The sequence below is a fragment of the Triticum dicoccoides genome, chromosome 2A (genome assembly GCF_002162155.2).
Source record: "Triticum dicoccoides isolate Atlit2015 ecotype Zavitan chromosome 2A, WEW_v2.0, whole genome shotgun sequence".
Taxonomy (NCBI): domain Eukaryota; kingdom Viridiplantae; phylum Streptophyta; class Magnoliopsida; order Poales; family Poaceae; genus Triticum; species Triticum dicoccoides.
The window spans coordinates 572,919,306-572,934,115 of record NC_041382.1 but is presented as its reverse complement, the minus strand read 5'-3'; the positions used below and the strand labels follow the sequence as shown (position 1 = coordinate 572,934,115).

The window sequence follows — 14,810 nt, the reverse complement described above, 5'->3', positions numbered from 1 at the left end:
TGTTGTGGGAGAAAAAAAATATTCGTAAAGCTGTCTGGCATTGTGGTGGGTTTTCAGAAGCACATATCAGTTGCTACTTTGGATTTAGACAGTTGTTGGCAGTCAGTACCCCCACAAAACAACTAAACAAATGCAAAAGAAAAGAGGAAACAAATGCAAATTGGCACTAAACTATGTGGCCTTTTATTTGAATAATCCAGTTGGTCTGTTAGTTTATACTGTGTACTCTTAACATATTCAATATGGTCGTTTTCTTTTCCCAACAATCTAAGGAAATGAAGCTCAAATTTTGGGTGCGCAGTCACGTTGTTCTGTTTAGTTGCTTCAAAGTTTGTCAAGATCAAGCAGCGGAAGGGCCTATGAAGGCACTAGGCGTGCCATGTGAGTTTTTTCTACTTGTAGGTCACAAAATTACACAGATGGATAGTTCAGAACTTCAGATTGCTTTTTTGGTAGTAGGAAATGAGCTGGGAATGGGATTGTTCTTAAAATGTATCACCCACGATCACCAAGATCAGTTCTACTAATCATGTATACAAAATCGAGCAAATAACTTGATGATATAAGTTAGCTCATGAATTGGCAGGTATTTTCATTCTCTGCTACCTTGAAAGTCCAGCAACTTCATATGTAGTCTTGATTACAGCATCATTGGAATCAAATGCTTCAGAAGATTTAAAGAGTTTTATTCCAGAAAAAAGAGGAGCAAGCATATCTAGAGCTCTCTTCTTCAGTACTCCCTCCGTCTCATAATATAAGAGCGTTTTTACACTAGTGTAGTGTCAAAAACGCTCTTATATTATCGGACGGAGGGAGTATATAACAAACCACCTATGTTTAAGCTTTCCGCAGTCGTGTGCACAGCATTGCACTGGTAAACACCATGAAGACCCTGTAGATGTGTTGATGTAGCAATTCCTAGGAAGGTAATTGTTTGTTCTCTTTGATGTGTCTTGACAGCATCCTTTGCTTTTAATGGAAATTTAGTTGGTTATAAAAGAAGGTCCTCTTTCACTAGATTTGTTTCCCAGGCATCTCATGTGCATGAATGAAAGATTAAAATTTGTTACCAGCACTGTCTTTTAATTTTCTGTTTGTTGCATAGTTTTTTTTTGTACTGTAGTACTACTTGATTTGGAATTTACAATGTGGTTAGGTGAGCTCTATTTTTCGGTCTAAACTGTATCGTCTATGTTTATTACTGAGCTTCTTGATTGTCCAGCTCTTTGAAGGCAGATTCAGTAATGGAAGGCAGATATGCTACTGTTCAGTTGATAGGTGAGGTACTTGCTCCTTATCCACAGGTCTCTTCTTGTTGTTTACTTACCGGTTACATACTCCAAATAATCACTCGAGACAATTCAGTCTTGAAATTGTTGAATCATGTTTAGTGTTGTTTAAATTATCACTCAATTGCATACCACTGGAACTGAATTATAGACAAACTCATGTCGAATCATGTTTAATGTTGATTAAATTATCACGCAACTGCATACCATTGGAACGGAATTAATTAGACAAAGTCATGTTAAAATGTCAGAATGAAATTTATATACATAATATTGTGTGACTTCTCCTTGATTAAATGTATTGAGAACTTGTCAACCTTTGTTTACTCATGTCATTTATCATGTTGCAGGTTTTGGAAACTCCTCACCTGATATGCTTGGACACATATCTCATGGTTCTGGACAACCTGTTGATACGATGCCCCTCCTTATTTAGAGGCGCTTGGCCACCTCTGGGACGGCCATTGCTCCCAATGGTGTGTGGAGGTGGTATTGAGTCCTTGACCTTGTAGTCCTCCATTCTCACTGGTGCCACTTGTGCATGGAAGGCAAGGGGTATGAGATGATCGGCGAGGCCAACAAACACGGCGGACAAGTCGGTTAACATCTTCTTTGGTTGTATGTGGCTTTCAATGTGAGTGCCCTCTGTGGCTTTGTGTGTCCACCTTTTTGTTACCAGCAAGAGGAGGGAAGTAAACTTTCTTGCTGTTGTTGACTTGTCGTGGAAGTTCTTACTTAAGCTTGAAGCATTTGTGAAGTCTAGACCATGAATTCTGGTGCAGTACAATTGCAGGGGAAAGCTGGCGTGAGTGTGTGCCTCCATCGGTTTTCTTAGACTGGGGGGTGAAGGTAGTAAAGAAGAGTGATGTAAGTTGAGTATATCGAATCAATTGCAAGGGGAACTTGTATAATGACCCTCATGCCTTTCCATGGTTCAGCAAAGAAAAAAGGAATGTCAACACTTTGACGAATAGATTGTACTACTAGTTACTGTACTAGTTAACTTTCAAAAGTGCATCATGTCCTACTAACAACGCCATGGTTCATGGAATCATTAGGGACAATGCCAGTGCTCACCGAGTCATTGAGGACAAAAGTATTTCTCTCCTTGCATAAGCTGTGACATCATATTCAGTAGCTTCAACATAAACTTGGAAGAATTATGTACTGAGTAAGGACTTGTTCGGCAATCCACCAGCTCCTTAAAATTCTAGGATCTGCGGAGCACCTGTTTGCTCGCTCCAAGAATTTTAACTGCAGCTCCGTCCGCTCCAGGAGCGGAGCCGTTGAGCGGAGGGACACCGAACGGGCCCTAAATTTTGCAACAATGTATTCTTAAGCCTTATTATTAGTAACACAGTAATAAAAATGTCAGATGTGAAACGGTGTGAACATGTTCTCTTAATCCCTAATTACATAACCATGTGAACATGTTCTCTTAATCCAGAAATGATTTCTCAGCAGAATCAAACTGGGTTGTAGTTTGAAAAACAGAAGCAGTTCAGGGTCTTTTGGGGCCTGGTTTCACTCCTTCGAGCTATATCTTCACTTATATATGTTTTATTGGAGCTGGCATTTTAACTCACGCAAATGGATGCACTGATGAAGACAGGCAAACTGCTGCTCCTAATTAAGCAAGCATGCACGAGTAAAAGAATATGAGTGACCTCCAGGTGCTCAAATCAAAAAGAAACAGAACCAAATTTTATGCAAAAATACAATAAAACATAAGCTTCTGGTACCTTTTCTGATACGGCAACAAAAATGAATCTTAATGAGCATGGAAATCATCTGTAAGAAATGCCATAGCTAAACAGCAAGATTTCAAGAGTGTAGAAACATTTGACACTAGAAATACAGAAACCATGATAAAGCTACCGTATAGCAATGGTTTATGGTACTGAAATTACAGCACAAAACAAAGATTTGTTAGGCTGCGTGCTAGAGTACACGACACAGAGTTCTACTGCAGTAGCATTAACCTGACACTAGCAGAGTTGCTAATCCTAGACCCTCAAGCAGAGGGAACCAACAGGCCGGCCCCATAATCCCAGATCCTCAAGCAGAGAACCAACAACCGAGATAATCCCAGGCCCTCAAGCAGAGAACCACGAATCCCCATCTTATCATAACATGCTATGGTAAGTCTTGGGGTGAAGGGCAGACAGAAGAAGAGCAGGATTGACTGGTCAGGATAGCGGCTAAGAAAGCAGCAGACACGGCGGGCTGGAGGACTAGTCTGAGATGGACTTTCTCCTCTCCCTGCAGTGAAGCAGAGTACTAAACTCATCGCATGGACATGAGAGTGCGCCTCTGGTTGGCCCTCTTGGAAGGCTGAGCGGCCTTCTTCTGGTTCTTCTTCACCATCTTCTCGATTTGCTCTATTGAGCTGGTCAGTTTCTTCTCCATGAGATCAGCGAGCGCTGGATCGATGGGTTTTGTTGGAGTCTTCTGTGAGCTCTTGGATGGCGAAGAATAGACCTTGAAGTCGTGCTCTGCCTGGCCAGGTGCAGGGTTTGCGACCATTTCAGTTAAGCCAGAACCAGAGGCGATAGCTTGGGAGTCCTGAGCTTCAGTAGAATGAGGAGTGCCCTGCTCTGCCGGTACCGGAGTCGTCAAGTTTGCAGGTTGCAGAGATTGCTCAGGTGTTTCGCTTTGCTGCCGAGCTGCAGCAATCCTTAAGCGGCTTCTCTCAATAGCCTGAAAATCAATAGTCAGAAGAGCGGCACGTAGAAAGAAAGAACATGCACTGAAATGCATAATTTTAGCTATAGAACTACCTGCTGCAAAAATAAACATTTGAATGGCACCAATCAAAATAACAAATATGTAGCCAAAGCAGGTCAGCAGAGGTAGGCATATATGTTTTGTAAATTAGGATTCAGTGGTAACGGCACTGTTAAAGAAATCATGCCATAGTAAAATGGTTGATATGCACTCAGAGCTTAATTCACTAAATTATAATATTCCACCAATCAAAATAACCCAAGCTCAAAAATATATTGTTTGAATGACACACAAGAAACATTTAAATTTTGAGATAGTACATGCTACAACAGTTGATTATATACACAACATTTTAACTCAAAATATTAGTTAAGGGGATTTTATTAAATAGACATCTAACTGGTGCATGCTATTGTATCAGTAGTATACAGTAGCACAATGTACAGCATATGGAAAGAATTACCAGCCTCGGGCTATAATGCACAATGTACAGCATGACCAAAAGAGGATAATGCAAACTATACAAAGGATATACGCATATAGACAACATTGTTGGTCTTACTTAAGAGTATAAGGGGCACATGTTTGCAGAGATTTATAGGCATAAACAACTTTGGAGAGCTCCATTTTCACTTGGTCAGGTAATATCAAAAGAAAAGTCAGCAGCTTAGGAAAATAGCCCAAAAATGTGTGCATTTATTGGTATGCTTGGACAAAACATCATACTGAATTACACTAATAAAATATCTGAAGTCAGTTAACTGATGATAGAAAGAAACGGTTTGCGATAAACAATACTGGTAGCCAAATAATAGTGCCGAAAACTAAAACTAATATAGTACAAAATCGTATAACTGAATCATACTCAGGCATCACTCATCAGTACAGGAAACATAAACACTAAGCAAACAACAGCTCCGATAGGCAATTGATAGGTGTTTCTTTGGACAGTGAGGTAGCCTCTCCACTCACTAATAACTGCACTTTAAGCAGGCATGACAGTATTCATCTAACATGGACACTTGATGCAGGGAAGCAGGAAAATGTTTTGTTAATTCTTGTTATGATATCTAATTAGATGGAACATAACAAAGTAATGGTTCATGAGCACAAGAATATCCTCCGTCAATACTTCATACCAATAGTCAAAACCCCAAAACCTGACAGTGCCAAGCACGGAAATAATATTCCTCTGATCTGAAATTATTGTCGCGAGCTGTACACAACTTTGTACTACCGCAGCAGTTCCTTCACAACAATTAAAGCGGACCAGAGGTAGTACATCTGTTCTGCTCACTACTAAAAGTTATAGCAGTATCATGCTTTCATGACCAACTAGTTACCATTACGTTCAAATATTGTCCACAAAACCATAACAGAAGTAGCACAAAATTATTCAAGTGCCATTGTTTAACTGAAACTTGGTGTAAATAAGATCCTCTGTCAATACTTCATACCAATAATCAAAACCCCAAAACCTGACAGTACCAATCACGGAAATAATACATCTATTCTGCTTACCACTAAAAGTTATAGCAGTATTATGATTTCATAACCAACTAGTAGTTACCATTAAGTTCAAATACTGTCCACAAACCATAACAGAAGTAGCACAAAATTATCTAAGTACCATTGTTTAACTGAAATTTGGTGTAAATAAGGTATTAAAAGCAAATTGCTGCAGTTTGGCCATTTGTTAACAGTTAAGAGCTACCAACAATAATCAAGTGCCGGTGGAAATGTAGCATAGCACAAAATCATATAGCTGAATCCAACTCAAGACTATTGTCATGGGATTCCACAAGCCCACATTGGTAACAATTGTACTTCAAACATGCTGTTACCGGCCAACAACAACTCCAGAACGGAGTTGGCAGAGAAGAAAAGGCACTATACACGTTCATCTAGAGACTCTTAAACAGCACAGTGCAGAATCGTAAGCAAGATAGCAGGTGAAGCAACTACATCTTCAAACAGTTTCAACTACTCACGTCAGAACAACATTACTTGATCTGAAGAAATTGGTCATTACCTTTACAATCACCGTGATATCACGGAGCGGCGTCCTCGGGTACCAGCCAGGAAGTGGGCTCCTCCTCCTCGGGGGCGTAGCCTTCACAGCCCAGACTGGCGGCACGTTCTCCTTGTTGCTGGAGGGCGACGCGAACCGCCGGGGCAGCGGCTTCCCAGCCCGCCTCCCTGCCAGCGCCCCCGGCGAGGCCACCCTCCTGATAAAGAAGCCGCCGCCAGAGAGGTCGGTGAGGGCCGTCCTCTTGAGTTCCCTATGTTCAGGCATCTTGGAGATCTGCAGGAGGCAAGCGGCAGAAGAGATGCGGATCGGTCAGAACTCCAAGAAACGCATCAAAAGAGCAAGAAATGGCGGAAAACTCAAAAGGCAGCATCCCCTGCGCACGCACCTGTCCTCTCTTCTTCCCTGGATCTTTCTTGTACGATTCGTATCTCGAGATCCTTCCAGCCCTGTTCCCAGAAATCCACAAGCGCAAAACGTCCAAGAAATCGTCAGAAGACCAAGAAATGGATGGGGAAAATCGTCAAAAGACCAAGAAATGGATGCGGGGAAAGCAATGAAGACCACCGATAACCCCAAGATTTCTCGCGCATTACCTGTCCCGACTCCCGCTTCGATTCCGCGCCGCTAATCCCGACCCTAGAACAGATCTGCAGCGAGAGAGTCGAAGAAACGCGTCAGAACCCGCAAGAAACGGCACGGGAGTGGGGACCAAAGGACGAAATTCGAGATTTCTCACGATTTGCTCGGCCCTTCCTCCAATCTCGCCCGCTTCGAACCCCTGGTACGGCTACGGACTCTAATCTACCGCTAACTACGACTAATTTCCGGGGGAAATCCCTAGGGTTTATAGTACTAGCTACGGCTAGATGGGGAATGGGGGGTGGGGGGGAGGCGCCCGGCGGGATATATTGAAAACTCAAAGTTTGAGGCTGGCGGCCGTGGGACGAGATTTCGGTCCACGGGTTCCGCTGTGGACCATGTCGCATCCGTCCGTCCGTTTGTATGAGGTGGACGGGCAGGATGTGTCCGGTGTTTGGGAATGGTCCATTGGCATCGTAGCCGTTGATGTTTTTGACTTTTGGGCGGTTCTGCCGCGGTGAGATTTGGATGCGTTCTTTCGGGAGGGGATGGCGTGGCCAATAATGAACGACTCATGCCAGCCTCGTGACTGACGTCAAAAAAGGAAAGCTTTTCCGGTTGGCCACGTCGTTTCTCCAATAATCGTGTACGGCATATTTCTTTTTTTTTCTGAACATTAGTACCGACCCAAGCGCTCATATATACGCACATACACTCATCCATATAAACGCACACACGCATATGAGCACCTCCGAGAGACTGAGTCGGCTTGTCATCTTTAAATTTACGGAGTCACCGTAGGCGCATCGTCATCGACGGGAACATCTCCTCTCACTGAATGTGCATTGCCGAAAATCCTAAAATAAATTCAGAAATTATGCGAGCACCAGGATTTGAATCCTGATGGATTGAGAGATACTACTGTCCCTCTAACCATCCAAACACGGCTTAGTTCGCTGTATGACATATTTCATATAGTAAGCAAATGCGCATAGATGAAGGCTGAAATTTGAAGGGCGACTCTCGGCGTCGTTCGGCCGATGCCTCGCATCGATCAGTTGTCGTGTCAACCGTCTAATCTCGCTTAGGGCAACTTCAACAAACCGACCCAACTCATCCGTTCACATCCGCCACCGCCTGCTTCCTCGCCAGTGACGGGCAAACCCTAGCACCATGGGCTTCCTCGGCGGCAAGGGCAAGGGGAAGCACACGCCCGACGTCGGCTCGTCTCGTGCGCCTCCTTCGTCGCCTGGACACGTTATGAGGGAGCGGCTGAACATGCCACTGCACCAGGCACGGTGGCACTGGCAGTACCGACGGGCACTATCGTATCCAGATGTCAACCTGCCCCATGCTTGACATCTGGGACTGTAGCGCATCCCGGTGTGGCAGTCGCAGAGGGCTCAAGTCGAGGAGGTACGCAAGCACCGGGAGCTCCTGACGTCGGCAGCACCGGCTTCCTGCCTACGCACCAGACTCTCCCAATTGAGAGGTCTGGTTTGCCCTTGAGCACGGAAAGGAAGGCCGCCGGGGCGTCCAGTACCACCATGCCAACCCCCGGGCGTCCCCATGGGTCAAGCCGAAGGAGGAGGCATGTCAGGTCGCGTTGGCGGCGGCCATGCAGAGCTCCATCAAGAGACCCGATGCAAGAAGGAGGAGGAGGAGGCTACCTACCATGCAAGGCCGCGGAGGCTCTCGCCCTTTCTGCGATTAGGGACTACGTGATTCTGCCGTCGCCGTTGAGGCTCCCCGAGCCCAAGGCCAAGCCGCCACCGCCGGAGCCCGTGGCGGAGCGATACTTGTGGACCGGAGGGCTGCGCGAGTGGGTCAGCGCGCCGGCCGTGTGCCTCGGTGCGATGTCGGCGCAGGAGGCGGCGTACCTCGAGCATTGGAGGGCCCACGCGCTGGCGGAGGAGCGGGCAGAGGGCGAGCCCCTGATGTAGAGCGCGAGGAGGAGGAGGAGCGTCGTGCCCACGGCGAAGCAGTCCAGCCGACGGTGCATCAGGTGCAGGACGCGGCCCGTGCATGGGAGGCGGCATTCCCCTGGGCTGGCCTGGCGCCGGAGTTTTCGACCTCACCGGCCCTTGGTCGGACAACGAGGATGCCTAGGGAGGCACAAACTTTATTTTTAATTATGTTTCATTATTGTTTACGTGGACTTTGGCTGGCGGTTGACCGGCTTTAATGTTTAATTATGTTAAGTTTGAACGTATTTGTTGTGTTTTTTTTTAGTCCGCACGAAAAAATTCATCAGACCAGCGTTGGATACATGTGCCGACCCAATAAAAAACGAACACTAACGTTTGCATGGTGGATACAAACGAATAAAAAATAGACAAAACGCGCATTCGTTTAGTTCGGAAGGTTGGAGTTGCTCTTAGGCCAGTGTCCATAATTGCGTGGTACGCTCGGTCGTGTCTTTCATCCTGCCATGTCTAGGATGAGAGGGTGGTGGACGCCGATCCTTGTAGCTCTGTCCTCGTGACCTTGAAGCATCCCCGTGTCGCGGGCTCGTGGCCTCTAGCCACACCGTCACGCACGAGGACGTCATCGTCGCTCCAATGGTAACGGTCGATGCAACACATTCTATTCCTTGTACAGTAATTAGTGCGAATAACCTCCATCATTGTTCGCAGCAACGCCATCATTGATTGCAAAAGTTTCTTGGTAGCTTGCTGCCTGTTAGGGCATATCTCTGTTTAACTGGTATTGGTGTTCATGACAATGCGCTTTGCAGATTAATCATGTGCATTAAGCATTTCAGATATTTTTTATATGGCACAAGACGGTTTAATTACCCGAAGAAAGAAAGAGTAAAGAAGCTTTTTTTTTTCGACGTTTCTTTTCAATTAATTTGAATAGAAAATCTGTTCTATTAAGAGGGTTTCCGTGTTGGAAGGTATAGTTGGAATCAACACATACACAAACTATATGCACCCACATGTCCTTCCCCAATCTTGAAGCGATTCGTCTGTTGTGCATTGGGCTTACTGGCAGAGGCTAAGCGGTAGTATCGCTTAGGTGGTACTTCTGCTGGTTGTACCGCGACTACTACCATTGAGTTCTCTGTTAGGCTTCAGGTAAATCACAGTAGTACCTCTTGCAACTGGTGATAGTACCGTTTAGGTGATACTTCCGCGAAGATGTCGCAAGCACTACCGTGGGTTTCTCTGGATGCCATCAAATAATTTGCGGTAGTGCCGCTAGCACTAACGATGGTACCACTTCGTGCGGTACTTCCGCTCTGGTGTCGTGCAAAACTATCGCTGGTTTCTCTGTATGTTCCTCTGGCAAAATTACTATGCTAATATCGGGTCGGTGCTCGTTGTCGCTTTTATCGTGTTAAGCGGTAGTACCGCTCTCCCGAGAGGCAATACCGCTTAGAGCACAACCAGTGCATAACGGTTGGATTTTTGTTCTATATATAAAGGGGGTCTTCTTTCGCAAGAAGACATACCTCTTTTTCCCCATTCCTACCAAGGGGGGTCCGACCGCTGGCAGTAGGTGGCAAGAGGACGATATCAAACATGTTCGTTTTTCATAATCGACTGATTCATTATATTTTTTCAAGATAACTTGAGTCGGACCTTTTTTTCCCCTCTTTTCCTGCCTTGCAGTAAATGGACTAAATTAATCTGAATTTTCTTAAAAAAATAAAATAAGATTCTAGCATTCGAAACAAACTCAATTCACCGTTCTGACATGCAACTAACAAGAAAGAATTATGCAGTTAAACTAAATATACCCAAAACCAACACTTCACTTTACTCCTACTAATTGCTTTTCTTCGTCGCCACTGTCCCTTCGTTGCCGGCGAGCAGCATGTACTTGTCCTTCCTCGTCAGCGCCGTGGGCGTGAACCCCAGCGCGTCGGCGAGCACCCGCTGCACCTGGTTCGCCACCTCGATGCTGCTGTTCTGGCCGCCGGTGGGCACCGGCTTCAGGAAGTGGACGGAGTACTCCGGTCGAGGGTTCATCAAGAAGTACACCGAGTCGAAGCACTTGTCGATTGGCGACGTCGACGTGCCGTAGAACATGGTCGAGCGCTCGTCCACCGCCACGGGGCTCACCTCGTCGGCAAGCTCCGCGAACAGCGGGCTGAACCGTAGCAGGTACGGCTCGCGGCACGTGGTGCCCTCGGGGCTAACGACGACGTCACCCCGCGCCAGCAGCAACGCCATGCGGCGCCGGTCCTCCTCGCGGCCGCGGGTGAGTCGGAGCAGCGGGATGGGCGAGATCAGCTCGGACAGGCGGCCCAGGCTGTAGGTCACGGCGAAGACGGACTTCCCGAGCGCACTGGAGATGGCGATCGCGTCGAGGAGCGTGCGGTGGTTGCACACGTAGAGCCGGCCGCCTGCCGTGGCTCCGTCGACCGCGGAAGTAGGGGCGCCGGTGACGCGCACCCGCACGCCGGCAAGTGCGGCGGCGACGCCCGTCATAAGCCGGGGAAGTATGGTGTAGATGGCGATGCGGACGATGGCGAGGACGATAGCGAAGGGGAAGTAGATGTACATGGCGAGCGCGGCAGCCGGTGTCGGCGTGAACGCCAGCCGACCGTCGTGGAAGATCATGGGCTTCGGGTAATGGCACGTATTCTTCATCTCGGTTTGCTTTAGCCCATCAACAAGACTCTCCATCGTTGTGTCCGTCTTCTCGTCCTCCATCACGCCGGCGAAGTACCGGTAACCTGCCTTCACCTCCCTGCCGACCACCGCGTCGAACCCAACATACTCTTTCAAGAACGCCTCCACCATCACCGTTGGAAAAGTCCTACTAACCGCTGCCACCTTCACCTCTTTCGGCGACTCTCCGGCCACCTTCGCTAGCGCCTCCACGTGCGCCGCCTCCTTGAAGAAATACTTTGGCAGCACGGCCCTCCCGATCCTCGCCGCCTCGTTGCGCCGCAGCCCGCAGAAGCAGACCATGGCCATGGCTTTTAAACACGTCCCATGCTTCAGGACGCGGAGGAACGGGTAGAGCGCCAGCAGGAGGAAGCCTCGGACGAAGCTGCCAGCCTCGACCGCGACGAGGAAGAAAGGTAGGAATAAAGTCGCCGCGGACGGCATCGAAGAATTCAGGAGTAGCGCGTCGACGTCGACAACCGCCGCGGTCTTGCTGTTACCGAGCAGGCGTGTTGCTGGAAGCGGCACCGGTGTTCCCGTCGTCGCCGGCGTGGTCTGGCGGTGGCCCCCGAGGAGAGATGCGACGACGTTGTTCTTGATGAGGCGGTGGAGGCTGAGCATGCGGTGCGCGAAGCGATTGCTCGTCGTCGAAGTCGCCATGGACGTCTCCATCGATGTTGGTATGTTTGTTGTAGAGCCGAACCAACAAGCTTCTTGTTTTGATTTGGAAAAAAGCAGCTCCCCCTCTATTTATATCGAGCACCTTGACCCAAACCCGGTCGATGCCTGCAGGCTATTTTCCTTTACCAGTTACAATTCCGATAGGATCTTCCTTCGGAGTTTGAGTCTGACATTGTGTTGTGTCCTTGTGACAGTACTGTACTTCCTATTGAGTTCAAAAACTACATGTGCAGTTGTTATTCCTCACGGGATGGAAAATCGTTTGGACCCGTTTACCTGGCGATCGATCGCCCAGGGCCTGCCTCCAGCGCGACCCTGTTGTTCGCCAGGGGGCCTGCGGAGAACGTTTCGGAGTCTTCTTCTTTTTTAGATGAACGTTTCAGTCTTTTTTCCGCGCCGAAACGGTTCAGCGCCCGATTCCAAAATCGGCGCTCAAGCGGACGCTAGCTGGGCCGCAGCCCAACAACGCGATACTCACACTGGGCAGCCACCGGTACTCTAGCTCTAGCCCTAAAAAAAAATCAATCGCTAGATGACCTAGTCTATACCTATACCTATTATTTTTTTTGAGGGCTCCTATACCTATTATTTAAGGGGTGATTGCTTCTTACTCCCTCTATTCCTAAATATACCCCCTCCTTCCATCTATATAGGGCCTAATCGTTTTTCGAGGTTAACTTTGACCAAGTGTTATAGCAATAATATATGACATGCAAGTTACACAAAGCACATCATCAAATTCGTACGTGAAAGGAGCTTTCAATGATATAATTTTCACATTATACATCTCATGTATTATTAGTCTTATCAATAGTCAAAGGCGGTCTTGAAAAACACATTAGGCCCTATATAGATGGAAGGAGGAAGTAAGTCTTTTTAAAGGTTTCAAATAGACTACAACGTACGGATGTATATAAACATATTTTAGAGTGTAGATTTACTCATTTTGCTCCGTATGTAGTCCCTTGTTGAATCTTTAGAAAGACTTGTATTTAGGAACAGAGGGAGTACTTTCGAAAATTTCGTCTGTTTTGTCCGTCACGGTAATTTTCATACGTCCACCTCCTCGCCCGCACGATCGGTTGACGCCTCTCCCTGTGCCCCCGCTCCCTGTGCCTAAGTGAGCCTCAAAGCAATTAATTGGGCCACCTATTTTTTTTCCTCTAAAAAGGAAATTGATCCAGCTATTTTCACCCATCGTTCCCTCCCCTGCGTGCACACGTCTTTGTTTTGCCACCCAAAAAAAGGTCTAGGTTTTGTGTCCTGTAAGAACCGGTGTGGTCAGTCTTTATACTTCTTCTTTTAAGAAACTTTTATATTGTTCTAGAAATATATATACTATAAAAAGGCCTCCCCAGACCCCCAGTACGCGTGGTCCGTGCCGCAACATTGCAGGCCCCCACGGTTTCGCTAGGGTTCCGCAATAGGGTGCAGTTTCGAGGCGGCAGGCCAATGGCCTCGCCGACGGCGACAGGGATGATGAGGCAGCGGCCCTATTGATGCGGTCGCAGTGAGCGTCGCTTGGCTTATATGGGGCGGCAGCAACAGCTACACGCCCCCTGTACTAGTGAATCTCTCACGAGACCCTGACCAATTCGTCTCAAAGAATAGCAGGCTCGCGTAATCGATGGCAAGACTCACAAGGAGGACGAGGTGAAAGAAGCCAACCCGTACTTCGCAGTCTCCAAGGAGGCAAGCAGCAGCTCGGGAACATGACGACTCCAGATAAGGAGATGAGATTTTTGGTGAGTATGACGAGATTTTTGATGAATAGGAGGGAGACGAGATAGACGACGGAGGCAAATCAAGAACAATCTCCAAGAAGCAGATCGAGGAGCTCTACGAGGAGATGGTTGTGCCGATATCTTACCTAACATTGACAATCAAACCATCAACCAGATAAGGACACGACTGAAGATGATAACGGCAAGGCGGCGTCAACGCTGCCGGGCAACATGTCCAAGCTCAAACAGCAATTGGCCCCTCTCAAAAGAGATGGCCAGCTCGGCGCCGAGCTCACCGTGAGGTACTACGAGTCTACAACATGCAGCATCACGACCGGTACGATACAAGCCCTTCGCACATATGCTAGCGAGGCACGGTGTTGTGTTCACTGATTGACGAGCATGAAGATGCAGAACGAGCAGCAGGCCAGCAGCCAGGCCACGCCCGTTGTCCGCAGCAGTTCAGGGCTGTGGCGTGGGCGGAGCAGATGGAGCTTGCCGGCAAGAAAGCGCTGGAATAGTACGACGAGCATGCGTTCGTGCAGATGCGTCCACCACCGGAGTCCGAGGCTGCCGTGACTCTCATACGTTCGTGTACTACTGACAGTGACAGCAATTTCCATACATGGTATGTGCGATAAGTTAGGAGGCACCAGTGCTCTAGATGGTGGACAATACCCTGATTAATCCTGACTAGAATCTGGAAGTCACCCGGCCGCTAGCTTGGTGCTTTTTAGAGTACTGCAAGGCCATCTTGCCTAAGCGGCAGCCTCATTTCTTGATGCAATTGTTCATGTCATCCATGCTAGGGATCTGTATATTCTATATTGTGGTCGGGACTTGCAGGTTATAATATAGCATCTGTGCTTAGGCTACCTCCCTTTTTTTCAATTCAAGAATATTGTTTGGAACGTGGAGAATTTGGTAAAAGAAAAGGTACTAGCATTTAAGGCGTGTGTGAAAAAAAAGAATAAATGGCAATACGGGTGGGACACTGTTGAAAAACAGAGCATGAAATTGTTTGCTCCCCCGTTGCAATGCACGGGTATATTTGCTAGTTCTCAAAAACAAATAAATCGCTAGATGACCAGTACACTGTTGATCGGACGACCAATTGACAATTGAATGTCAAGTTTTGAAAAACAATCATGGATTT

The 14,810-nt window shown here is 47.3% G+C and overlaps 2 protein-coding genes across 2 annotated transcripts; both read right to left on the bottom strand.

Moving 5' to 3' along the window:
* Positions 1–3,081: 3,081 nt before the first annotated feature.
* On the bottom strand, positions 3,082–6,929 carry LOC119355460 (protein POLYCHOME-like). The gene is made up of 5 exons (XM_037622264.1): positions 6,785–6,929; positions 6,642–6,695; positions 6,434–6,494; positions 6,049–6,321; positions 3,082–3,989 (listed from the first exon to the last, which is right to left on the bottom strand). Exons 4-5 carry the CDS (start codon positions 6,310–6,312, stop codon positions 3,576–3,578), a joined length of 678 nt encoding a protein of 225 aa, XP_037478161.1. The 5' UTR covers positions 6,313–6,321; positions 6,434–6,494; positions 6,642–6,695; positions 6,785–6,929; the 3' UTR covers positions 3,082–3,575.
* Positions 6,930–10,400: 3,471 nt separating this feature from the next.
* On the bottom strand, positions 10,401–11,909 carry LOC119359609 (glycerol-3-phosphate acyltransferase 1-like). The gene has a single exon (XM_037625739.1). It carries the CDS (start codon positions 11,907–11,909, stop codon positions 10,401–10,403), a length of 1,509 nt encoding a protein of 502 aa, XP_037481636.1.
* Between the last annotated feature and the right edge of the window lie 2,901 nt (positions 11,910–14,810).